This window comes from Ursus arctos, unplaced genomic scaffold (genome assembly GCF_023065955.2).
Source record: "Ursus arctos isolate Adak ecotype North America unplaced genomic scaffold, UrsArc2.0 scaffold_17, whole genome shotgun sequence".
Taxonomy (NCBI): Eukaryota; Metazoa; Chordata; class Mammalia; order Carnivora; family Ursidae; genus Ursus; species Ursus arctos.
In genome coordinates, this window is record NW_026622841.1 from 23,679,061 (window position 1) to 23,703,994 (window position 24,934).

Here is a 24,934-nt window from a genome sequence, read left to right on the forward strand (position 1 = left end):
TGCTCGGCGCCAAGGGCGGGGCCCTCCGTGTGGAAACCCGGGCAGGGAGCTACCTGCGGGCTCTTTTCCTTCATGTCGTAAGGAGAGGGCATTTGGAGCCTGTGTTGTTATTCTAGTCCAAACGATTAGGAATGTGTTTTTGTGAGTTTGGAGTTCTTAACTAGCTTGAAACTAGGGCTCGAGGTCAGAAGGTATCTGTGTATCCTGGGCAGCTTCTCCCCTACTCCTCCTCCACACCCCCCCATGAGAGGTTATTGTTACAGGAGCTTCAGGAAAATATTGAAAATATATGTATTTCAGGGGCGCCTGGGTGGCTCAGTTGGCTAAGCGTCTGAATTTGGCTCAGGTCATGATCTCAGGGTCCTGGGATCGAGCCCCGCATCGGGCTCCCTGCTCAGCAAGGAGTCTGCTTCTCCCTCTGCCTCTTCCCCAGTTTGTGTGCACTCTCGTTCACTCTCTCCCTCAAATAAGTAAAGAAAATCTTAAACAGACAAACAAACCAGAGCAGGCTTGTCAGAGCCCCAGGCATCGGCTAGAATCTAACTCTCCTGCTTGTGGCTGTCAGAGCTGAAGCCGCAGACGCTGGCGGGCGCCGTGCCCTGCCTTCCTGCCTACGTCCTCTACATGTGCGTCAGGCACGCCGATTACATCAACGACGACCTCAAGGTGCACTCCTTGCTGACCTCCACCATCAACGGCATCAAGAAAGTCCTGAAGGTAGGTGCCCCGCGCCGGAGGCGGTGGTCGGCGGTGGATGGAGGGAAGCCCACACCTGCGCGTAGCTCGGCTCTGCCTAGGCCTTCCTTGCCTCTGCAGCTCTGAAGGAGAATGCTAGAAGCGCAGCTGGCCAGTGGCACTGGGCTGCTCAGGCTCGGAAATCCAGTGTTGCATCCTGCCACCTCCAGGGAACCCTGGTGCTTTCAAAAGCCTTGACCTAGGAGGACATTGTGCCGTGCTCGAGGGAGGACTGACCCTGTCCTGCAGTGACATTCAGGAACACCACCTGAATATAAGCTTTCTCCCAGACCTTTCCAAGGAGCTGGCTGCCTGCGCCCAGGCAGTGTGGTGGCATGAGGAAGGGGGCCGACATTTATCAGCTTCCAAAGTGAGGAGGCCCCGGGCCGGGACAGGGCTGCACACAGGGCTGCATCCAGGGCACTGGAGGAACTCCAGCTGAAGGGACGAGGCCCTTACCAGTGTAGGGACAGCCCCTGCAGTAAGAGGCTGGCCCACAGGGAGGTGAGGCCGGGCCACATAGAAGCTATGGTGAGAGGTCAAATTTTTGAGGGAGATCCGCCCTCCGGAAGAGAGATATATATTTATTCCTCCTCCCAGGCCCAAGCCCCAAGTGGCATTGCTCTCAGAGACCGCCGTCCATCCTCACACGCACTGCCACTTGGGCATGCAAGCCGTCCTCAAAAGCACTGAGTCCAGACCTCTGTCACCTGCCCTCCTCTCCCTTCTGGGGGCGTGTCACACCAGCCTCTGGCTTCTAGCTTCATGCCAGCTTTGTCTCAGTAATTGCACCTCCTGCCCAGTTTTACCCGCTCCTGGCCCCAAACAGACATGAGCTGACTTTCAGGTCTGAGTCTCCTGCCTCGAGCCCTAACACGAGCTCTGTCCGGGGGCTTGTGCCAGTCTGGGCGCATCGAGGGCTGACTTGAGAGGTCACTGCCTCAGGAAAACCTTCCCTAATCACCGGGCTCTGCTAGCAGGCCCAGCCCTATCTGTCGCTTTCTGTTCGACCCCCTTGTTTTATTGTCATCGAAGCTCCCACCTCTGACATTTGAACAGGGGGCAGTTTGGGCTGACAAGATGAGCTCCGGGCCGTCATTGGCCTTAGGATGGAAACCGTGCCGTAGCTCTTCGGGCTGTGCTGCAGCCTTTTTCACCAAGTTACGGTTTATAGTCATTTTCCAGAGGGTTGAAACCATGGGACGTCTGATCTCTAGATAAATGGGTACCAGAATATTTCACTGGCATGCTCTTCCTGTCTCTTAGGTTGGATCACTGACAGTTCAGAGTCTGCCAGGGCCAGCTGCCCAGGGGTTAGCATACGGCTGGGAACCGGGTGGGGGGGGGGTCTCTGTGCCCTCCCCAGTAGTGGGGGAATGCTAACGCAGCCCCTTGACCGTGGATCTCCTTTTCATGATGGGCCATCATGCCTGCTTGGGGCATGCTGCGTAATTTTGGAAACCTGGAACGAGAGGTGCCAGGTGAGCATTTAACCAGATGGGAGCCACTACTCATAACGAGGAACGTGTTTCTTTTCACAGAAGCACAATGAGGACTTCGAGATGACGTCCTTCTGGTTATCCAACACCTGCCGTCTCCTTCATTGTTTGAAGCAGTATAGTGGGGATGAGGTGAGTGCTAAGATAAGCCCAGCTCCTAAAGGGCTCTTAAAAGCCATTAAACTACCCCAAAGCCTCTGTCAGATCCTCATTTCCTTGGACACAGCCATGTGTGTTCAGGGCAGATCTCCGCTCCGAGATCGGGGGTGTCGTGGAAGGCAGCCCTGCTCTGTCCAAATGTGGTTCTACCCGGAGGAGAGGCTGTAAGGTCTGTGGAGGGCCCTCTGGGACCTCGGGCTCTGGGCACGCCTGCCTCTACCTGGTAGCTAGACGCAGGGGTAGGCAGGCCACAGGACAATCCCAGGAGCCCTGGAAAGTATCCAGAATCAAGTAAGTAGAGTTGGTGGGGGAAATGAGTTTACGTAAGCCATCCTTTATCCAAGAGCCCCTGGGACTCTCCAGGGAGATCCTTGTGACCTTAAATTTTGGAAGCAGCCCTGGAAGAGCCCAAAGAAAGCTCGGTCGGTTGTCTGATGCATGAAGTCTGTCTCCTAAGCCAACCAAGTAGTTTGTCCGTTTTAAGGCTACCATCAAGAAGAGGCACAGCATGATCAGACTATCTTTGTACCCCTGGACCTCAAGGCCTGGCTTCATACTTCTAACCAAATTTGGTTACTCGACCTGCAGCCCAACTGACTGCATTATGTCATATTCTACTCTGGACCTCGAGGGCCCAGCTTCGTCTGGAACCCACCATTCCCAACACCGGTCCCTGAAAGAACCATGCCCACACTCTGCTTCTAGCCCAGTAGCTCGGTGACACAGGGCATGTCCTCAATCTGGTTTCTCCAGTAAGAATCCCACCTCACCCCAGACACCACTCCCGGGCCCCTGGGGAGTTGCCTTGACTTTTCCTTTCTCCCCTTCCTTTTTTGCTTTTATTGAGAGTAAACACAGTGGGGGGCTTAAGACCCAAAGCCCAGTATAGCCAGGTCTGTGTAGTCTAAATAAAGAGGGAGGAAAATATGTATCTTAGCTGTCACAGCGATTCCCTCTTTCACCTGCTTTTTAGTTTTTATTTTAAAAAATGCTTGGCAATGTGACCTGGTTTGAGAGGCTTTGCTGGGGATGGCCACTCTTTTGAAGACACTGATCTTTTTGGCTGCTCTTGGTTTACCTTGGCCTGAATACAAAGGGACGTTGGTCACATGAATCCTTTCGATATTAGCAGTTCTCTTAACGTTATTTCCTCTTGTTAGTATAGAAAGCTAAGAGGACATGGGGCCGTAGCTGTGAAATCATTTCCGTTAATCTATTAATTCTGATACCCAACAATAGAATCCATGTAGAATTTCTCATTGTTAAATCCTAATCTGACCTAAGGTCCTGCTCCTTCAGTGGCTGTATATTTCACATTGTAAAGTAACCTGGTCTGTTAGGAGAAGAATTGGACAGAGAATCAGGATGGATCCCTCTGTCCCTGAACCTGCTACCAACCTGGGCTTGCTGCTGCAGGGAAATCACCGCCTCGTGATGTGGACTGAATGATTTAGCAGCTCCAGCTTTTCTATCATGCTGAGTTTTTGCTCTGCCTTCCAATTCAAGGGCCGACACTGAGGCCTCTAGGAACTGACAGGCTCTGGTGGAACATCATATTAACAGAGCGTGGTGAAGCCCCACAGACAGGGTGTCATGAACGTGACAGAGGCCCGGAAGTCCTGCTGAGCCCGGCAGACCGCTGAGCCTCCGTAAAGCACCCTCTCTCTCTGCAGGGCTTCATGACGCAGAATACTGCCAAGCAGAATGAGCACTGTCTTAAGAACTTTGACCTCACCGAATACCGTCAGGTGCTGAGTGACCTTTCCATTCAGATCTACCAGCAACTCATTAAAATCGCCGAGGGCGTGCTGCAGCCTATGATAGGTAAGCTGGCGGCAGGAGATCTCCAGCACTCATTGTAGGGTCAGAAGCGATGGTGAACACGGCCCGCTTTCAAGGAAGCCAATATCTTAGGTGTGGCCTCCAGAAAACCAGAACCTTCCCACTGAAGGCCGTGAGGAGGTGTGTTCTCAGAAAGAGCTATGGAATCTTCCATGGGTAACAAACATAAATTCAAAAGGTATAAATGCACATACAGTGAAAAAATATAATCCTCATACCCATACGTACACTTTATTCAGGAAAAAAAAAGCATTAAGCACGTGCACATGAAGGAACACAGTAGCAAGTACTTACGCAATAAGTATTTATTGAACACTCTGTCCAAAGCAGTATACTTGGACACTTAGCACGAAATCAGAATTGAAACATAAGAGCCGCTGTTTTTAAGTTAAAAATGACACACACACACACATACACGCATCACTCGGGGTGCCCCGTGAAGGCTGGGGAGGAAATTGTCCCCTGTGCCTGTGTTGTAAAGCTTCCCCTTGGGTTCTTACAACACAAATAGGTTACAGGTGATCCGGTCGGGCAGAGTGCTCCGTTGCTGTCCAGAAATCTATCATCTAGGGTAAGGTTCATTCCATGTTCTGACTCCTGAGAGGCTTCTTAGGACGCACCAGGCGCGGGGAGCACTGGGGATACTTCATGACTCCGAAGAATGTGATGGCAAAGAGCATCAGTTCTGAAGTTGGACCCCCTGGGTTCAAATCCTGGCCCCTGCCAACTCCTAGCGTTGTGACTTTGGGCAAGTAATTTAACTTCCGAATGCCACAGTTTCCTCATCAGGAAATGGGTTGTTGGGAGATGGAAAGAAATACTGAGCATAAAGCCCCAGGCACATAGTTAAAATTGTTTAATAAGTGTAATAAGACCAGCTAACCTAAGATTTATATGGTCAGTGGTTCATGGAAAAGAGCTGTTTGGGGGCGCCTGGGTGGCACAGCGGTTAAGCGTCTGCCTTCGGCTCAGGGCGTGATCCTGACATTATGGGATCGAGCCCCACATCAGGCTCCTCGGCTAGGAGCCTGCTTCTTCCTCTCCCACTCCCCCTGCTTGTGTTCCCTCTCTCGCTGGCTGTCTCTCTGTCAAATAAATAAAGTCTTAAAAAAACAAAACAAAACAACAACTGTTTGAACATTAGTAGGATGATCTCAGGGTCCAGGGCCAAGTCAGTGGGTGGACCGGGACTAGACCCAAGTTGCTCAATTCTCAAACTTTGGACTTGGCACAGAAACCAGTACAGAACTGAGTTGGTACATGCCATCACTTTGTCCCATCACTAATGAATTTAAGTGCAAATTTGGTCTACAGATTTGGCCCAGGATTTCTATATGGAAACCTTATTCCATATAGACACCAACACATTAGAAATCCGACGCGAAATGCTGTGAATTTCTGAGCACGTCACCATTGTATACCAGTGGATGGTGTCATCGCCAGAGCCTAAAGCACTAAATGATCTGAGTGGTCCAAAAATAGACCTTCCCTGCGGAATATGCCAGCTTCTCCAATCATGCTTTTCTTTCAGTCTCCGCCATGTTGGAAAATGAGAGCATTCAGGGTCTATCTGGCGTGAAGCCAACGGGCTACCGGAAGCGCTCCTCCAGCATGGTAGACGGGGACAACTCCTACTGCCTGGAAGCCGTCATCCGCCAGATGAATTCCTTCCACACGGTCATGCGCGACCAGGGCCTGGACCCTGAGATCATCCTGCAGGTGTTCAAGCAGCTCTTCTACATGGTCAACGCCGTGACCCTCAACAACCTGCTCCTGCGGAAGGACGCCTGCTCTTGGAGCACCGGCATGCAGCTCAGGTAGGAGGGGCGCCCGGCCCGAGCCACGTGGCTGGAGGGCCTGCACCCGGCGGCGGGAGTCGGAGCCCGAGACCTTTGTCTGACAGTCAAGTCCAGACCTAACTGATGGTCCTTGTCACAGTCCGTGTGAGACACAGTTCCATCGCCCTTTCGTTTTTTGGTGGAATTCCACACCAAGACGGGTAATCTGGTAAACAAATTAGCTCAGAGCTTGAAAGATCTTTACATACCCTAAGACAACATGGGTAGGTCGGAAGGAAACGTCAGTGAGTTTACAGACTCACAGAGGCAGGTGTCGAAGTATAAATATGTTTGTGGGTGTTAAATATCAGTTGCTTTGATTCAACAGATCGAATGCCTCATTCTCCCATTAACTTACACAGACACTCCGCGTACCCCATCTCTGCTTGATGTTAAACACCCGCGGGGTGACTAAACGTAGTCATCCAGCACAGCGTTCCTGAGCGCCAGGTCCTTTTCAAGCTTTTGCTCCACGTGAGCTCCTGAGGGGGAAGAGAATGATGCCACTGTTTGCTGCGGGTGGCACCGTGAGCACAGCAGGTGTGCTCATCCCGGTGTGTTAGGAGCCCTGGCCTAACACAGCTCGCTTTGACCTGTGTCTAAGGTACAACATAAGCCAACTCGAAGAGTGGCTTCGGGGAAGGAACCTTCAGCAGAGCGGAGCCGTCCAGACCATGGAACCCCTGATCCAAGCAGCCCAGCTCCTGCAGTTGAAGAAGAAAACCCCGGAGGACGCGGAGGCCATCTGCTCCCTGTGCACCTCTCTCAGCACGCAGCAGGTACGGCCCCGGCAGCCAGCAGGCCTGCCTTCCCGGCCAAGCCCGTTCCCGCCAGCGGCTTGTCTGCGTGTGGGGTGCACACACAGCCGTCGTGGCCCCCTAATGACACAACAGAAGCTGTCGCAGACGGAGTGTTCATGGGTGAACTGAAGACCGCCTTGGTCTGTGGAACAAGATGCCACACCAGTCCCCCCATAACTTTCTGGGCCCTCTTGCTCACATAGAAATATAAGGTAGTAAACCCACAAAACATTAAGCTCAGATAAAAATGTATGTTTGTTTTCGTTAGGGGGAGGGGAAAGGGCAGAGGCAGAGGGGGAGAGAGAATCTGAAACACGATCCATGCCCAGCGCGGAGCCCACATGGGGCTCGACCTCACGACCCTGAGATCAAACCAAGAGTCGAACGTTTAACTGACTAAGCTACCCAGGCACACCTGGTTGGTTGGTTTTTTAAGGTAAAAACATTTTTTAAACACAATGAATTCTGAAATGTTTCTAACTAGAAGTTTTAAATTTTGTTCAGAAATGGGCAGCATCATGCCTTTGGCATTAAATAAATCACTTTCTTTACAACTATACTTTCATTATGGCCACGTTTTCACTTAGAATCCATTGACGTTGTTTTAAACGGTCATTAAGAACCTAGAGGCATTAGAATGTGCTCTTCCTCCCTGCCCTCCCCCAGCCAAATTGTATCTATGCTAGGACTCTGCTGCAGAGATGTTACCAGTCTATCAAGAGATAAATCCTGTCCACACACAGACGACTTGCCCTCTATCGTGAGTGTGCCTATTTAGAAATGGGCCAACACAAAGCGGCCTCACAAAATGAGACCAGCACAAGGAAATCAGACTTTCCAAGTTAAATCATGCATAAAAGAACAAAATCCAAACTCAGTATTGTAAATATACCTTTCCTTACCTCCCCCACTAACTACTAAAGGATGAAATGCCAAACTCTTCAGAGAACTGCTGCTTTCTATAAATGTACTGGAAGTTTTCATACTTTATCCCCCTTTTAAATATATTTTGCTTTCCGAAGTTTACTTCTAGAATTCAACTGGCATTGCTTTGCATTTGGGCAGGCTACTTTCACCAAACAATTGGTAGGCAGACAGGAGATTATCCACTGTTCAATTAGGAAAAATTGTTCCTTTTATAAGTGATTTGGGGGTTGGGAGGCACGGTCAGACAACACTTTTATTATCTAAGGTAAGATCTCCAGTACTCTTTAAGAAACCTTTGAATTACTAGTAGATAAGAGGCTGAGGGATTTCAGGCCACAGTTTCTTGGAATCATTATCGGGGCAGGTAGGGATGTAGGAGACACGAGTGCAGTGAGAGGGCTCAGGTCTAGCAGACGAAGCGTCTGGTCTGTAGTTTACTAATTGTAGGCTCCCTCCTCCACGTCACTCCAGCTCCAAGTTAGGGGTTCTGTCTGAAGAAGAGTGTACTCTTGTGCCAATGTCTTCTATTCTTTGAAATCCAAAAGTTGTCTTACGTTCCTTTAGCTCTGTGCTAAGCTTTTGTTTTTATTCCAACAGATTGTCAAGATTTTAAACCTTTATACTCCCCTGAATGAATTTGAAGAACGGGTAACTGTGGCCTTTATACGAACAATCCAGGTGAGTTTTAAAATATTAATCAATTTTATAAAGTCCTGGTCCAAAACTAATAGCAATTTTATAAAGCCCTCATCTGAAACTAATAAAGGAAATTGAAGTTTAGAGTTTAACTTTGCTTCTCTGTATTAATAAATCACTGGTTATATTCTAAGCCAAAAGACCCTACGTTCTAAGGCTTTTCCTTTAGGTAAATACTAACTATATCACCCATGAATAACTTACCTACATACACAACAGACTGAACTTTTACATGTAGTCTAAGTATTATTTGCCACTACCACGTCACTGAATTATAGCACCAAGTGGAATTAACAAAGTAAGCAGAATGTCAACCCCACCCATGAACTAAGCTAAGAAATATCATTTTAAAAGAACAATTTAAGCTCTTCAATCTTGTCTCTAAGACTCATAATATTTGCCCTTAGGAATATGCTTGAAAGAAAATATATTAGGGAAATGATGACTTAAATCTGTCTTGAGATGATGGGATTTTCTTTTCTTTCTTTTTTTTTCTTAAAGATGAGCTTCCTAAAGCTGAGCCCTAGGTGATTTGGGTTGAATGCCTAAACTTTTTTTTTTTTTTTTGAGTAAAGCGATAGAAGTTTATTAAGTGAAGATACAGAAAGCTCTCTAGAGTGGGAGGGGTCCCAACAGGGTTGCCATTGAGGGTTGTTGGTCTTTTATAGAAAGCTAACCAGGGAACTTAAATCCTTTTAACACCTCTGTTGATAACACCTTCAATGGCTTACTTCCTTTTTAGGGTCCTGTTATTCTTTGTTGGTCACAGGTGATTATCATAAAGACACCCACCCCACATGCCTAGGGCAGGGTGGTCTGATTTGTCCCCTTATCTCTGGTTTCCCCCCATCTCCACATTTTTGGGATTTCTGTGAGCCCGATCTCATAGCCCCCCCCCCCCCACCTGCGCCTCACCTGTCCCTTACTCGTTCCTGCCCCTGGAATGTAACCCTAACTGCCGTTAGGGAATGGGACGATGACCGCTCTGGCTGCTTCCTGCTGAAATGGGGCGGCGGGCTGTGGCAGTTAGAATCTATCCAGGGGTCGGCCCAGGGGCTTGCGGTATGGCTCCAGGGGGTCATGATGGCCAACGAACGGTACATGCATCAGCACGTGCAAAAGCATCAACCCCAAACAAGTTAGGTTCAAAATTATGATCACATCCCTTAAGTAAGATCCCCAGTTACCAAATTTGTCAAATAGATCAGTGGATATCTTGATCTTATTTAATTGATCATGAATGTCCCCTATTAATTGGGACACCTTGCAGGAGTTCACTGTAGTGTTAAAACAACATGTTGGGGCGCCTGGGTGGCACAGCGGTTAAGCGTCTGCCTTCGGCTCAGGGCGTGATCCTGGAGTCCTGGGATCGAGCCCCACATCAGGCTCCTCTGCTGTGAGCCTGCTTCTTCCTCTCCCACTCCCCCTGCTTGTGTTCCCTCTCTCGCTGGCCGTCTCTATCTCTGTCGAATAAATAAATAAAATCTTTAAAAAAAAAAAAAAAAAACACGTAAGGAAATTTTTCACACCCCAAATGGTGTAGCAATGGTAGAATGCCTGGGTTTTATGCGTGACTGTAGCTGACAGCGTCCGCATAACGAATCACATGAAGATGACTCAGCTGGCGCCCTTGTCTGCCATTACTCTGTGGGGACATCTTGAGATACAACTTCTCAAACATCTAAGCCTCTTTAGCCAGTGAGGTGTGATCCCAACATACGAAACCAGGATAAAAAGAAATGGAGGAAGGTGATCAGGGGAGTCAGGAAAAGGGAAATTAAAATAAGGGCTTATCAAAAAGACACTCAAGAACCTTGAGAGCACGTGGGGTATGAGAAGCCATTCCCTTCGAGGTATGCTTGGGATTTTATTCCGAGCACCTTCCGTCATTGCCATGTAGAGATCCAGACGTCGAGAACGTCAGCTATGGGAAAGAGTAAATGAACTTTTCAGCATTGTGTCTAGGTAGAAACCAGAGGCTGGAGGTCAAGGGAAGGATGCCAGGTCAGATGGAAGGCTGTTCTCTGCACAGGGAGAGCAGAGATTGACCGACGCAGATCCCTCAGGAAGGGGGGGTGCTGATAGAAAGGATCCAGTTAGGACATGGCTACAGGCAGCTCCTGAAAGTGGAGGAAGACTCTTGATGACAAAAGAGAAGCCACTGCGCTCTCTTGACTCCCCATGGATTTTTGTGGAGTGCTGATAATGGACACGAACCAAAGTGCAGGTTCAGAAAGTCTTATCTGGTTTTAAATATCTAAGACACACACATGTCAGAGGGAGACCTGGAACGGCTTATATGTTGACAGTGGCACCGTTAAGAAGAAGAGCTGGAAGTCAAGCCAAAGGTCGAAGAAGTTTTGCCACATCAGACTTTGGCTTTGAATTAAGGGCAGAGGAAAAAGGTAGCAGAGGTTAGTGAGATAGCCTCTGAAGATCCCGAGTCAGGTTCGGAGTCCTCTTCGGCCAGTTTCAGTGGCTGGCGACACTATCAACATTTTTGGTTTTTATTTTTGCCAGGTGTAGTTTTATGTTCAATTAGAGGATACGCAGAGGGAAAGGGCGGAAGGATCCATGCCATCTTCCTGTACTTGAACAGATCTTATGTGGGGTAAATACCATTTGCTCGTTAAAGCACACCATTTGGGTGATAGGGCAGAAGGCGCTGACCTTTAAAAATGTAAATCTGAGGGGATTATTAAACTCCCCAAAGGATTCATAGGTAATTCCTATGAAATGACTACCTTGTGAATTTTAAATAAGTATACGCACCTCTTCCTGCTGAATTATAAATAACATAGGTATTATATAACTTTTCTCCATTTTTCTACCCTCCTCTCAATCCTTTACAATTTCTTCAAACCCTTTAAAGAATAGAGCCTACTGATCTACCAAAGGTCGAGAACTAGAAGGACATCAAGTGCTATGAAACAATTCGAAGAGCCTTTTTCCCTTTCACATTTTATGTGCACCTTCATAGGCCGTGTGACCAGGTCCGTACTAATAAATTCAGCCAAGCCGAGAGCTAGCTGACCGTTGAACTTCAGTGATCCTAGAGAGGCCGTTCTGCCAGGGTCGCATCTGAGCCGCCATTTGGTATCTTGAATTAGTAACAGTGGTTGCTTATTTGTCTCTGAATGTCCTTGCTTCTGCTAAACTTTTCCCATTTCAAGCTACTTTTTCAAACTGTTAAAATTGCTTTAAAATTTTGGCCTGGGGGGCACCTGGGTGGCTCAGTAGGTTGAGCATCTGCCTTCAGCTCAGATCTCGGGGTCCTGGGATTGAGCCCCACGTCGGGCTCTCTGCTCAGCGGGGAGTCTGCTTCTCTCTCTGTGCTCTCAATCTCTCTCTCAAATAGATAAGTGGAATCTTAAAAAAAAATAATAATAATAAAACAAATTAAAATTTTGGCCCAGGGCGTGTGGGTGGCTCAGTCGGTTGGGTATCTAATTCTTGATTTCAGCTCAGGTCATGGTCTCAGGGTCATGAGTTCGAGTCCCACATAGGGCTCTGTGCTCAGCACTCAGTCTGCTTGAGATTCTCTCCCTCTCCTTCTGCCCCTCCCCCCACTCATTTGCACAATTCCCTCCCTCTCAATAAATACATACATACATTCATACATTCATACCTACATACATACATAAAATTTTGGCCTACCTTTCATGTGATACCAAACACACGGAGGTTTTTAAATTGACAAATGGAAATTTAAAGTGTTTTCCATTCATTATCCAGGTTCACCTTTATGCATCCCACCCCCACTGTAGAATCAATTGACAATCCTATGCTCGCACTGATTTTGTTCTAAAAACCTGTTTCCCAGCACTTTTCAAATGCTCCTGCGTTATTTACTGGCCTCAGCCCCTCTCGAAGGCTTTAGAAACACGGAGGGGCTATGAATGACGGTGGCCTGTAACATGCAGGTACTGGATGAGTTCAACAGATAAGATCTCTCGGTCTTGGCTGAAACAGGAAAATGATGAAATGTCTGGAAAGTTACAACATACCAAAATGTTGTCACTGCCTAAAGCAATGGTGGTGAGTTTTCCTAACGAAAAAAGTTTTGATGGCTTAAGCCAGTAGGAGATGACCTGTGGTTTTACGAGATTTGGATGTGAGGATTTTCCTCCTGGCGGCATGCATCGTTAACTAGTCTCCCGGGCCTTTGTGTAAGGATGGCTCCACCTGGGTTAGTGGTTCAGAGGTCAACAGGATGTGAACGAGGAGAGGGAACAAAGGGGCATATTGTAAAGAACACAGGGGCCAGGGGCCAACACAGGACTCACTTCTGCTAGGGAGCTGCTCGTTTTCTGTATGCCTTCTGTTTTGTCTTCCTCATTACTGCCTTTATGTGTATTTAGTTTTTGTAGTGTACCATTTTGATTCCCTACTTTCCTTTTCTGTATATTTTTTCGTTCTTAGTGGTCACCCTGCTGATCACAACTAAATCTTAAACTTGGAACCACCAAGTTTAAATGATCCCAACTTAGTTTCAATCGTACATGTGTTCTGCTGCTGCGTACCTCCATCCCTCTCCCTGCCTTTATATTGCCACTGTCACATCTGCTGTACATGATGGTCCCATGAACAGAAACGCATAATTGTTTTCGGCATCTGTATAAATTGTGTAAGAAGGAGTTACAAGCCAAAAGTACAATGCTGGCCTTCCCATTTACCTATGTTGTTTATTTCTTCTGCGGCTTCCGGTGTCCTTCCGTGTCAGCCTGCAGGACTTTCTTTTGTTTCCTCTGCTTCCGTTTATCTGGAAGTGACTTAATTTCTCCTTCATTCTGGAAAGATAGTTTTGCTGGATATAGTTTTTGGTTAAGAGTTTCTTTCAGGGGGCACCTGGGTGGCACAGCCATTAAGCATCTGCCTTCGGCTCAGGGCGTGATCCCGGCGTTCCAGGATCGAGCCCCACATCAGGCTCCTCCGCTGGGAGCCTGCTTCTTCCTCTCCCACTCCCCCTGCTTGTGTTCCCTCTCTCGCTGGCTGTCTCTCTGTCAAATAAATAAATAAAATCTTAAAAAAAAAAAGAGAGAGTTTCTTTCAGGACTTTATATAGGTTACGCCACTGCCTTCTGGCCTCCATGGTTTCTGAGGAGAAATCTGTTCGTAATCTTGAGGATACCTTGTATGTGAGGAGTCTTTTCTCTCTTGCTGTTTTTAAGAGTCCCTCTTTGTTCTTGGGCTTTGACAATTTGACGTAACGTGTCTCGGTGTGAATGTTTTTGATCCTACTTGGGTCTCCTTTATTCTGCTTGGAGTTTCTTGAGAGTCTTGGGGAGGGGGTGGGCGTATGTCTTTCCTAAGATTTGGGATGTTTTTGGCCATTACTTCAAGTATTTTTGCTGTCCCTTTCTCTCTCATTCTGGGACGGTGAGGTATATGTTGGTATGCTTTATGACGTCCCACAGGTCCCTCAGGTTCTGTTCACTTTTATTCATTTTTTTTCCCTTTCTGTTCCTCAAACTGGATAATTTCAATTGCCTTGTCTTCATGTTCACTGACCATTTCTTCTCCCTGCTCAAGGCAGCTGTTGAACCCCTTTAGTGAACTGAAAAGCTTCATTCCAGTTGTTATACTTTTCCTAAAACGTCTGGCTCCAAATAGAGGGGGAAAGGGGAGGGGCTGTGTCCCTTTAAATCTTCCAATTGATGCCACTGGAGGAAGTCACAGTATCCCAAGAGAAGCTGAAATCAAGGCAGGCATGTGCCAGTCCCTCCGGGAATGCCAGACCAACAGGTGCATGAACCCAGATCTGTGGAGGACAAGGTCCCACTGCCTTCCCTACTGTACCGGCCAGCTTCTCCAGGGGTGTGGGCCTCTGTCCCTCCAGCTGCACAGGGGCTAGAGACTGGGGAAGAGTGGCTGGTTCACACCTGCTCCCTCAGCAGAGATCAGCAGTCCCCCCCTTCATCAGGCACTCTCCTGCTTGTCCTAAGTGTCTAGTCAGGTTCCAGCATTCCAGGATATTTGATAGCGGTTGCTTTTTCCAGCTCAGTGGCTGCTTCAATGGAGGGACTGAGCCCCAGTGCTTCCCAATATGCCATTTTGTGTGATGTCACTCTCCCCATTCCAGTTTACAGATGAGGAAACAGGCATAGATTAGGTTCAGGAATTTGCCCAGGGTGATGCCAGATCAGAGCTCAGGCTGCCTGCCTCCAGAGCCCACAGTCTTAACCCCCTCACTACAGTACTTCTCATATGATTTCACCTGAAATGTATTTTTCCATTCTCTCTTAGACGGAAATTTTTTTTTTTTTAAAGACTGCCAGAATTTGGGGAGAGCTTAAGGTCATCTGCACTCCAACAAGCTGAAAACAGGGCTCCTCTCCCTGCCAAATACCACAGGGACAGGGAGGCAGTGTTCTCCCAAAGCCCAACCTAATTGTCTTAACAAATATTTCCATGATACATGCTAATTCACTTTAGTGAGTTCCCCTAAACTGGCTATTTTTAGGTGGTCTTTCACGTGGTCTTACCCTTCCCAACAGGCACAGCTACAAGAACGGAATGACCCTCAGCAGCTGCTGTTAGACTCCAAGCACATGTTTCCTGTTTTGTTTCCATTCAACCCGTCCTCGCTGACCATGGACTCAATCCACATCCCGGCGTATCTCAATCTGGAGTTCCTCAACGAGGTCTGACAAGGCACAACCCCCCTGTGGCTCGATTTCCAGTGAGAGCAAGAAGGAAGCCTCTACCGTATGGTGAATTTAGGGGTCTGTTAAATCTGTAAAAGTTGATCAAATCAGAGACTGAGAGCCTGTGCAGAGTGCTGAACGATACAGAATAAGACACATCTGGCATTATTTTTTTTGTACATACTGCTCAGAATAAAAACACTTGAAATATGGAAGATTTTTTTTTTAAGTGTATGATTTCAGTCTAAATGAATACACGTTATAATCGTCTACCGCCACCCAGCAGCGCCCATGGCCATATAAAAGGTGCCAGTCTTTAAAATGGAAACTGCCTAGTTTTGATCTTTGCATATAACTGGAAGATGCCCAAAGTAAAATAATAATAAAAATATGTCAAGTAAGTTGCCTTCAGAGGACTTTTAACAAATAATGGTACTAATAACCATGATGCTGTTGCATAGTGGGTGACATTTCCCCAGGTCAGTGAACCACTGGTGCAAATGAGTTTGGGGGGAGATGTTCTGAGAACAAAAATACAAGGCTTGGGCCTTCTGAGAAGTTTTTTTCAAAAGTATTTTGAATGCCTGGTGATGCAGAGACAGTGGTGTAACTAGCCTCCAAACATTTTGAGGATGGGTTTCTGAAGCAAAATTAGTAGACTGTCCCTCATATGCTTACACCCTCTTTGCATAGTCTTGGGTTTGTGGAAGAGTCATGCTTAAAATGCGGTGGTCCCAAACTTAAAGTGTGAGCAACATGGAAAGAGTCTTTGTTTCCAGTGCCAGTCCATGTGCTTCCCGAGTCTACAAAACTGTCATGAAAATCTACATGATCTAAATATTAGAAAAAAATACCAACCTTTGTTTTATTTACAGATGAGAAACCAGACAAGTCAGTATGAAAGCCCGTAATCCCTTAATGCCATAAAACTTCTGATAAGAGCATCGTGTAACGCAGCGTAATTCCGGGTAACCAAACAGTAAAGGAAAACAAACTTGTCTTGAGAATCAGATTATTTGAAAAACTTTTCCAAAAATTCAGTTCAGGGATTATCACCCAAAAGTTTTCTGTGTGTGTGTGTGTGTGTGTGTGTGTGTGTGTGTGTGTGTTCTTTTTAAAGAGTGAGAATAGGGACGCCTGGGTGCCTCAGTCTGTTAAGCGTCTGCCTTGGGCTCAGGTCATGAACTCCGGGTCCTGGGATTGAGCCCCGCATCGGGCTCCTTGCTCAGCGGGGAGCCTGCTTCTCCTTCTGCCTGCTTCTCTCCCTGCGTGTGCTCGCTCAGGCTCTCTCTCTCTGGCACATAAATAAAATCTTTAAAAAAAAAAAAAAAGAATAGCTTAGGTCAACGCTCCCTTTTCAGGTTACTTTCAACGTTTTTTATTTTTTATTAAAGATTTTATTCATTTATTTGAGACAGCGAGAGCACAAGCAGGGGGAGCAGCAAAGGGAGAGGGAGAAGCAAGCTTCCCCACTGAGCGGAGAGCCCGACACAGGCCCCATCCCAGGACCCTGAGATCATGACCTGAACTGAAGGCAGATGCTTAACCAACTGAGCCACCCAGGTGCCCCTATTTTCAACATGTTTTAAATTTACCATGTAAATATGGTAAATACCTCTGCTTTGAAAAAAGGATTAAAACAGAGTATTCAGTGAAATATGACAGCAGCTTTTATGTTCGCTGCTTTTATAGATTTTTTTCTTGGCTCTTCAACAGTAGGCATCCTGCATATTCTCTACACCCACTTTTTAGTGTGTTTTCCCATGTCTGGTAGATAACAGTATGTTGCTCCCATGACCATGGTGTTTGCAAAACTGAGACGAGCCTCTCTATTACATCAAGAAGATTTCTCTGTGAATGGCAGGTAGAACATCGCCCTACACACACACACACACCGTTACTCAGCACGTCAACTCGAAAAGCTCCCGGAAATACAGCACACTCCAAGCCCCGAACGGTCCTGTGTCCTTTTGGCTCCACTTCTCTGCCATTCTTGTAGCTGCTGGGGCAGAACGAGGCCCAGCACCTGGGCAAAGACTCTGGAGCATTCTGTCCAAATCTATGACCCCAGCACGACACCTCCACGGTAAACATGGCTGGCTCCTTTCGGGTACCGCGGAGCTGTGCCTGTCCCGCCTCCGGCTGGTACAGTTATGTCGCCTGAAACCCACAACCTGACCCCTTCGACCCACACGCTTTGTTTGGAAGGCGAGGCTCAGCCTACTGGATCTGTGGCTCCCTTTTTTTAAAGTTGTTTATTAAGTATAATTTGTTTGTTGTTGCACGTTAGTTTAAAACTGAACCTCTCATGTAAGGACTGACCTCCATCTTCAAGATAACCCCAAATGGCCTTGTTTCGAGTGTGTTAACGAGTCTGAAAAACAGTGATTCCACAAATGCAATGGCTTGTTATCCTTACATTCTGTCCTCACTCTCCATCTCCATGGGTCACTCCTGTCACTGTTAATCAGGTGCCAAGGGTTCATTAAATAAAAACTTGGCAATTAGAATAATGGGGGGAAGGGCAGGGGTGTGAACAGTCCTTTTCCAGAAGAGAGAGGCATTTCACTGGAGCTGTACTTAATTTATATATGCTTTAAAAACAAATAGTCTTTTATAGGGTACTAATAACAAATAACAGCGACTGGTTAATGTTTCGGTCAGCCCTGTTTAACACTTGGAGACTGGGAGAAGCCCCTTTAGAGAAACTTTAATCACTTACTAGCATTTTTATTCTTTGCCTTTTTAAACATTTTCCAACTTCATGAAATCAATGACTTCAGTAACTTAATTCAACATCAAGGTTTGAACTCCTCACTAGATACCGGTCTCTCTTTTTTATTTAAAATTTAGTTGACACCCCTCTTACCCTGTGCCTTGGGCGGTTACTAAGGTAACTGACTTGTCAATTATTTCTCAGAAGTAAGAGTTGCCGTGGGAAGAATTTTAATGTTCGACATCATGGTGGAGTTTTGCTTTGCCTCTTGAAACATTAGAAGCATTTTAAAGATTATTTAAGAATCAAATATTTATAAATAGTCTGTGTTTTCAGTATCACAGGGGACCTCTCTGTTTACTGGTAGTAATGTGTGCGATGTACGTATTAGTAACTGTCGCTGGAGCTGACAAGCATATGCTCTCCGTGTGTTCTCCCTGGATCATCATAGCTGCGGTTAGCTTTCTGGCACCTGGACAGCAGATGTGACCGAGGTAAATAGATTGTTTTCTCCCCTTTCCATGGAGCATGTCCATAGGAGTTTCTTCCCTTGATTTTCCTATACTTGAAATTTCCAGGCTTTTGTAAAAACAAGACAAAAGACAAAACTAGGAACTTGGAACACTTAGGAAAAAATTAACCCAGCTACCATCAATTCACCACTCTTCACTTAGGGCCTTAATGCATTAAGATTATAGGAAATAAATTAGAATTCATTTCTTTTGCATAGGATATATGTAATTGTTGTCATACATTTGACCTCCTTCTAGGCAGTAGGGGTATCCTGAATTGAAGCATCTGTCTCCTGCCTAGGAGACTGAACAGTCACTGCAGTGTGACACCATGGGGCGGGACTCTGTCCTTTTCCTTCTAGAATATTCCTCTGCAGTCAGTGTCTCAGATTAATTTGTTGCATGAGCCGAATAGCCAAAATTCAATTTTTTGCACACATTGGTGCCATAATTAGAGAATTAGGGGGTATAGAAAAATTAGAGGTTAATGGCAATGACAAATATAGGGCTGTTTTTTTCTCTTATTAGGTGGATACTAAATATTGGTTTTCCTAAAGAAATTTCTAATTCTAATAAAGCCAATCAAATGATTTTAAACTACTTTCTAAAATGACATTGTATCAGAATAACCCAGACTTGGATGTAACATTTTGCCAGCAACTATTGTTTAGATGAAAGGCGGCTTCTCCGGACAGGGTTCACATCGTATTCCAGGGTGAATCTAATATTGTAAGAAGAAATACTACTGATAAAAATATTTTTTCATTATGAACAAATCTGCAAACTACACCTTTGTTTATAGGAAAAAACTGCTTGTATTAGCTACTATAGTATTCAGCTGTGGATAAAAATTTGTGGAAATAAATACTTTTGAATAAAGTGTGCCACATCTAAATGCAATTTAAAACTCTGCAGCTATACATTGGCTGAAAAGCAGTATTTTTTTTTAATGTTTTTTTATTATGTTAGTCACCATACAGTACATCCCTGGTTTCTGATGCGAAGTTCAATGATTCATTAGGTGCGTATAACACCCAGTGCACCATGCAATACGTGCCCTCCTTACTACCCATCACTGGTCTATCCCAGTCCCCCCACCCCCCTCCCTCTGAAGCCCTCAGTTTGTTTCCCAGAGTCCACAGTCTCTCATGCTTCATTCCCCCTTCTGATTACCCCCCTTTCTTTATCCCTTTCTTCCCCTACCGATCATCCTAGTTCTTATGTTCCATAGATGAGAGAAATCATATGATAATTGTCTTTCTCTGCTTGACTTATTTCACTTAGCATTATCTCCTCCAGTGCCATCCATGTTGCAGCAAATGTTGAGAACTCGTTCATTCTGATGGCTGAGTAATATTCCATTGTATATATGGACCACATCTTCTTAATCCAGTCATCTGTTGAAGGGCATCTTGGTTCCTTCCACGATTTGGCTATTGTGGACAATGCTGCTATGAACATTGGGGTGCATATGGCCCTTCTCTTCACTACGTCTGTATCTTTGGGGTAAACACCAAGTAGTGCAATGGCTGGGTCAGAGGGTAGCTCAGTTTTTAACTTTTTAAGGGACCTCCACACTGTTTTCCAGAGTGGCTGCACCAACCTGCATTCCCACCAACAATGTAGGAGGGATCCCCCTTCTCCACATCCTCTCCAGCAATCGCTGTTTCCTGCCTTGTTAATTTTTGCCATTCTAACTGGCATAAGGTGGTATCTTAGTGTGGTTTTGATTTGAATTTCCCTGATGGCTAATGATTTTGAACATTTTTTCATGTGTCTGTTGGCCATTTGTATGTCATCATTGGAAAAGTGTCTGTTCATATCTTCTGCCCATTTTATGATTTGTTTGTTTCTCGCGTATTGAGTTTGAGACGTTCTTTGTAGATCTTGGATACCAGTCTTTTATCTGTAGCATTATTTGCAAATATATTCTCCCATTCCGTGGGCTGCCTCTTAGTTGTTTTGACTGTTTCCTTGGCTGTGCAGAAGCTTTTTATCTTGATGTAGTCCCACATGTTCATTTTATCTTTTGTTTCTCTTGCCTTTGGAGATGTGTCATGAAAAAGGTTGCTTTGGCCGATGTCATAGAGGTTGCTGCCTATGTTCTCTTCTAGGATTCTGGTGGATTCCTGTCTCACATCGAGGTCTTTCATCCATTTGGAGTTTATCTTTGTGTATGGTGTGAAAGAGTGGTCAAGTTTCATTCTTTTGCATGTAGCTGTCCAATTTTCCCAGCACCATTTATTGAAGAGACTGTCTTTTTCCCACCGGATGTTTTTCCCTGCTTTATCAAAGATTAGTTGCCCAAAGAGCCGAGGGTCCATTTCTGGGTTCTCTATTCTGTTCCATTGATCTATGTGTCTGTTTTTGTGCCAGTACCATGCTGTCTTTGTGATCACAGCTTTGTAGTACAGCTCGAAATCCGGCATTGTGATGCCCCCAGCTTTGTTTTTCCTTTTCAACAGTTCCTTGGTGATTCGGGGCCTTTTCTGGTTCCATACAAATTTAAGGACTATTTGTTCCAGTTCCTTGAAAAATGTCATTGGTATTTTGATCAGGATAGCATTGAAAGTGTAGATTGCTCTAGGTAGCATGGACATTTTAACTATGTCAATTCTTCCGATCCATGAGCATGGAATATTTTTCCATCGTTTTGTGTCTTCCTCAATGTCTTTCAAGAGTGATTTATAGTTTCTAGAATATAGATCCTTTACACTATTGTAAATGGGATGGATTTCCTAATTTCTCTTTCTTCAGTCTCATTATTAGTGTATAGAAATGCAACTGATTTCTGAGCATTGATTTTGTATCCTGCCACATTACTGAATTGCTCTATAATTTCTAATAGTTTGGGAGTGGATTCTTTTGGGTTTTCCATATAGAGTATCATGTCATCTGCGAAGAGAGACAGTTTGACTTCTTCTTTGCTGATTTGGATACCTTTTATACCTTTTTGTTGTCTGATTGCTGTTGCAAGGACTTCTAGTACTATGTTGAATAATAGTGGCAAGAGTGGGCATCCTTGTCGTGTTCCTGATCTTAAGGGAAAGGCTTCCAGCTTTTCCCCATCAAGAATAATATTTGCTGTAGGTTTTTCATAGATGGCTTTTATGATCTTGAGAAATGTACCATCTATTCCTACACTCTGAAGGGTTTTAATCAGGAAAGGATGCTGTATTTTGTCAAATCTCTCTATTGAGAGAATCATGATTTCTGAATTTTTGTTTCTGGATAAAATCTAAGACACTGATAGATTTGCGAATGTTGTACCACCCCTGCATCCCAGGGATGAATCCCACTTGGTCATGATGGATAATCCTTTTAACGTACTGTTGGATTCTATTAGCCAGGATCTTGTTGAGGATTTTGGCGTCCATATTCATTAGGGAAATCGGTCTATAATTTTCCTTTTTGTTGGGGTCTTTGCCTGGTTTGGGGATCAAGGTAATATTGGCCTTATAGAATGAGTTTGGTAGCTTTCCTTCTGTTTCTATTTTTTGAAATAGCTTTAGGAGAATAGGTATTATTTTTTCTTTGAATGTTTGGTAGAATTCCCCAGGAAAACCGTCCAGGCCTGGAGTTTTATTTTTTGGAAGACTGTTTATCACTGACTCAATCTCTTCATAATTAATTGGCCTGTTTAAAAAATCAATTTCTTCCTGTTTCAGTCTTGGTAGTTTATGGGTTTCCAGGAAGGCCTCCATCTCTTCCAGATTGCTTAATTTATTGGCATAAAGCTGTTGAAAAAGTTTCTAATAATCCTTCCAATTTCATTGGTGTTGGTTATGACCTCTCCTTTTTCATTCATAATTTTATTAATTTGGAAAAGCAGTATTTTTAATGCCTGCTTGAGAAGCTTCACTCTAGGGCCTATATTCAAACATGCATCATGATCTAAATTTAAACTAGGGGTTGGCAAACTTCTGCCTACAAGTTGGAGGTGGGGAAAAACTTTCCCTGTTTAAAAAAAAAAAAAAAAGACTTATTGAGCAATTACCTCAAAGTTGCAGAATTCAAACACGGTAGTTTGGTATAAGAAAAGATGAGAGATCAATGGCCCAGGACACAGAGCCCAGAGACAGACTCAATCGCATGTATAACTTTGCATATGGTGTTAAAAAAAAAAAAAGTGGGAAAATATTTACAAGATCTGTATGGAGGAGTTTATAACAGAAGTGAAACATTGACAGCCTGGAGAAATTATATCACGTTTACAGATAAGAAGACTCAAATACCACAAAAGTGTTGTCGGTTGTCTCTGAGTTGATCTGCATAAAGAATCAAAAAATCTCAACAGTTTTGGGGAGGGATTGACAAGCTAATTCTAAGATTGATATGGAAGTGCAAAGACCCAAGGATAAGGATGACATTCCTTAGAGGGAAAACTTTCCTAACAAGTATCAAGACTTCATATAAAACTTTAGTAATTAAGATGGGAATGTGTGGAAATGGCACAGACCAGTTGGCCAATGGAACAGAATAGAGTGCCCAGAAACTGAACATATATACAGAAACATGGGTAGGCTGTTTCTTACCTACAGGAGTACACGTCAAAATCACCTGGAAATCTTTAAAACCTAGGTCACAGCCCCACCTGTAGGTAGAGGATAAGGCTTCTCCAGGGATGGTGCCCTTAAACACCCATGACTAGGAACCACCGTGAAATACTTCATGATACGGAAATAGTGGCCAGTGAAAAGTTACCTCTAAAACCCAACCTCCCTGGGACGCCTGGGCGGCTCAGTCAGTTGGCGTCTGCCTTCGGCTCAAGTCCTGATCTTGGGGTCCTGGGACTGAGCCCTGCGTTGGGCTCCCTGCTCAGCGGGGAGCCTGCTTCTCCCTCTGCCCCTCTTCCCTGCTCATGCTCACGCATGCACGCTCTCTCTCAAAAACCTTCAAAAATTAATAAAACCCAACCTCCAACCTAAGGATGGACTCGCCTCTCTTCTGGGTGGCTGATGGAAGAAGCAGCTCACTCTTCAGGAAAGCCTTCACCTCCTACCCAGAGAGGTCTAGGCTTACCGTCAAGGCATCAACAGGAAAACCGCGAAGATTCAAATTTCCTACAAGACACACTTAGCTACTTAGAGTTGAGAAAGCAAAGAAGCCCATCAGCTGGGACCTGGTCTGGCACTTAGGGCAACAATGCCTGGTGGTGTGAGAAGCTGGACTGGCCCTCCCAGCCAGGCCAGCGTGTCCTCCCCTGGCACCCAATCTCACAAAACACCAACATCAGGCAAGGTCGCTCTGTGCCTATGATGAAATGAGACAACACAAGACCACTCGACAGGTCTGTCTAAATACAGAGACAAGACCACGTGCAAACCACTCGATCCCAACTCTGCCCTCTCCCAGCTAATAGGAGTGAATGCAGACTCACCAACAGCCAGGCTAGTCTAGCTCTGATCTGCCTCCTCCTAGATAGGATTGTATCACCCAAAGGCTTGTCCCTACTTCCAGACAGCACTGAACCCAGAGTGAAGCCCTGCTTCTCTGGACCCTCCCCAAATCACCTAAGCAGCCCCTAACACCCTCTCACTGGGCTGCCGTTCCCTGAGCTGTGCCCGCATGAGTGGTGTCCCTGTTGAAGCCTGTATTAAACCCCACACAGCATTGCTCAAACACAGGTGTGCTCCAGGACCAGTCTGGCTCGAGGGCATCAACGCAGTGCTGTCCCTGTCCAAAAACATGAGCCTTTTGCAAGGTGAACTTAGAACCAAGGAAGTACAGACATTTGCCTAAGGTTATATTACTTAAATTCTAAGCCTTGGTGAGGATGTAGACACTTCAAATAACTTTCAAACAGGTGGAGGAGGAAAACAAAAACAAATATCCTTCACCTAAGTGTGTGACAATGGCTTGAAGCTATTGCAACACGCCAAGATTTACAGTAAATATAAAATGAGGAAGTTCAGCAAATCCGTGTCCATTTCAGTCTACATTTCATTTCTGTTGTGCTTGTTCTGTAACTTGAACTTTCTGAAGAGTAGGTATTTGTTGTCAAGGGCAAAACCACCCTAAGCGAATAATTGCCTTATCAAAACCTGAAGTTATCACCAAAGCAGATTAACAGCACATACATAATTTTCCAAACTGCTCAAGATTAGTAAACTCGCTTGTCTCATTCATTCAAATTCACATACTCAGTTTTAAAAATTGTCCTAGCTCCTACTGACTTTACCAGCTTTCCTGTTTCCATTATTCCAACTTCTAAAGTCACTGCTGCTTAAGCTACCATCAATTTTGAGTGCTATTGGAAGTTGAAGCATGGGACAATTACCCAGAAAAAGCAGGAGATAAGGCTGAGCCTTAATATTTCTGAAATCCTAATGAAATCATAATACTAGAATTTACAGATTTACAATAGAGTCGCTGACTTCAGTTTTACGCTAATTCTACTTTCTCCTAAAAAAAAATAAGTACAGAAAGAAAGAATAGATTAAAAAAAAAAACCGAAAGCAGGGTACCTGGGTGACTCAGTTGGTTAAGCTCTGCCTTCGGCTCAGGTCCTGATCCCAGGGTCCTGAGATGGAGCCCCTCATTGGGGGGGGGGGTCCCTGCTC

The 24,934-nt window shown here is 45.4% G+C and overlaps 1 protein-coding gene across 2 annotated transcripts in view; it reads left to right on the forward strand.

The window, feature by feature from the left end:
- Nucleotides 1-15,358, forward strand: part of MYO5B (myosin VB) — a 345,182-nt gene extending 329,824 nt beyond the window's left edge. For both annotated transcript variants that reach the window (XM_026496295.4, XM_026496293.4), the window contains 7 exons: nucleotides 566-717; nucleotides 2,277-2,366; nucleotides 4,067-4,217; nucleotides 5,767-6,052; nucleotides 6,678-6,852; nucleotides 8,398-8,478; nucleotides 14,994-15,358. In XM_026496295.4, the coding sequence (XP_026352080.3) occupies nucleotides 566-717; nucleotides 2,277-2,366; nucleotides 4,067-4,217; nucleotides 5,767-6,052; nucleotides 6,678-6,852; nucleotides 8,398-8,478; nucleotides 14,994-15,146 (1,088 nt within the window). In that variant the 3' untranslated portion in view covers nucleotides 15,147-15,358. The remainder of the gene's footprint in view (nucleotides 1-565; nucleotides 718-2,276; nucleotides 2,367-4,066; nucleotides 4,218-5,766; nucleotides 6,053-6,677; nucleotides 6,853-8,397; nucleotides 8,479-14,993) is intronic.
- The last annotated feature ends 9,576 nt before the right edge of the window (nucleotides 15,359-24,934 follow it).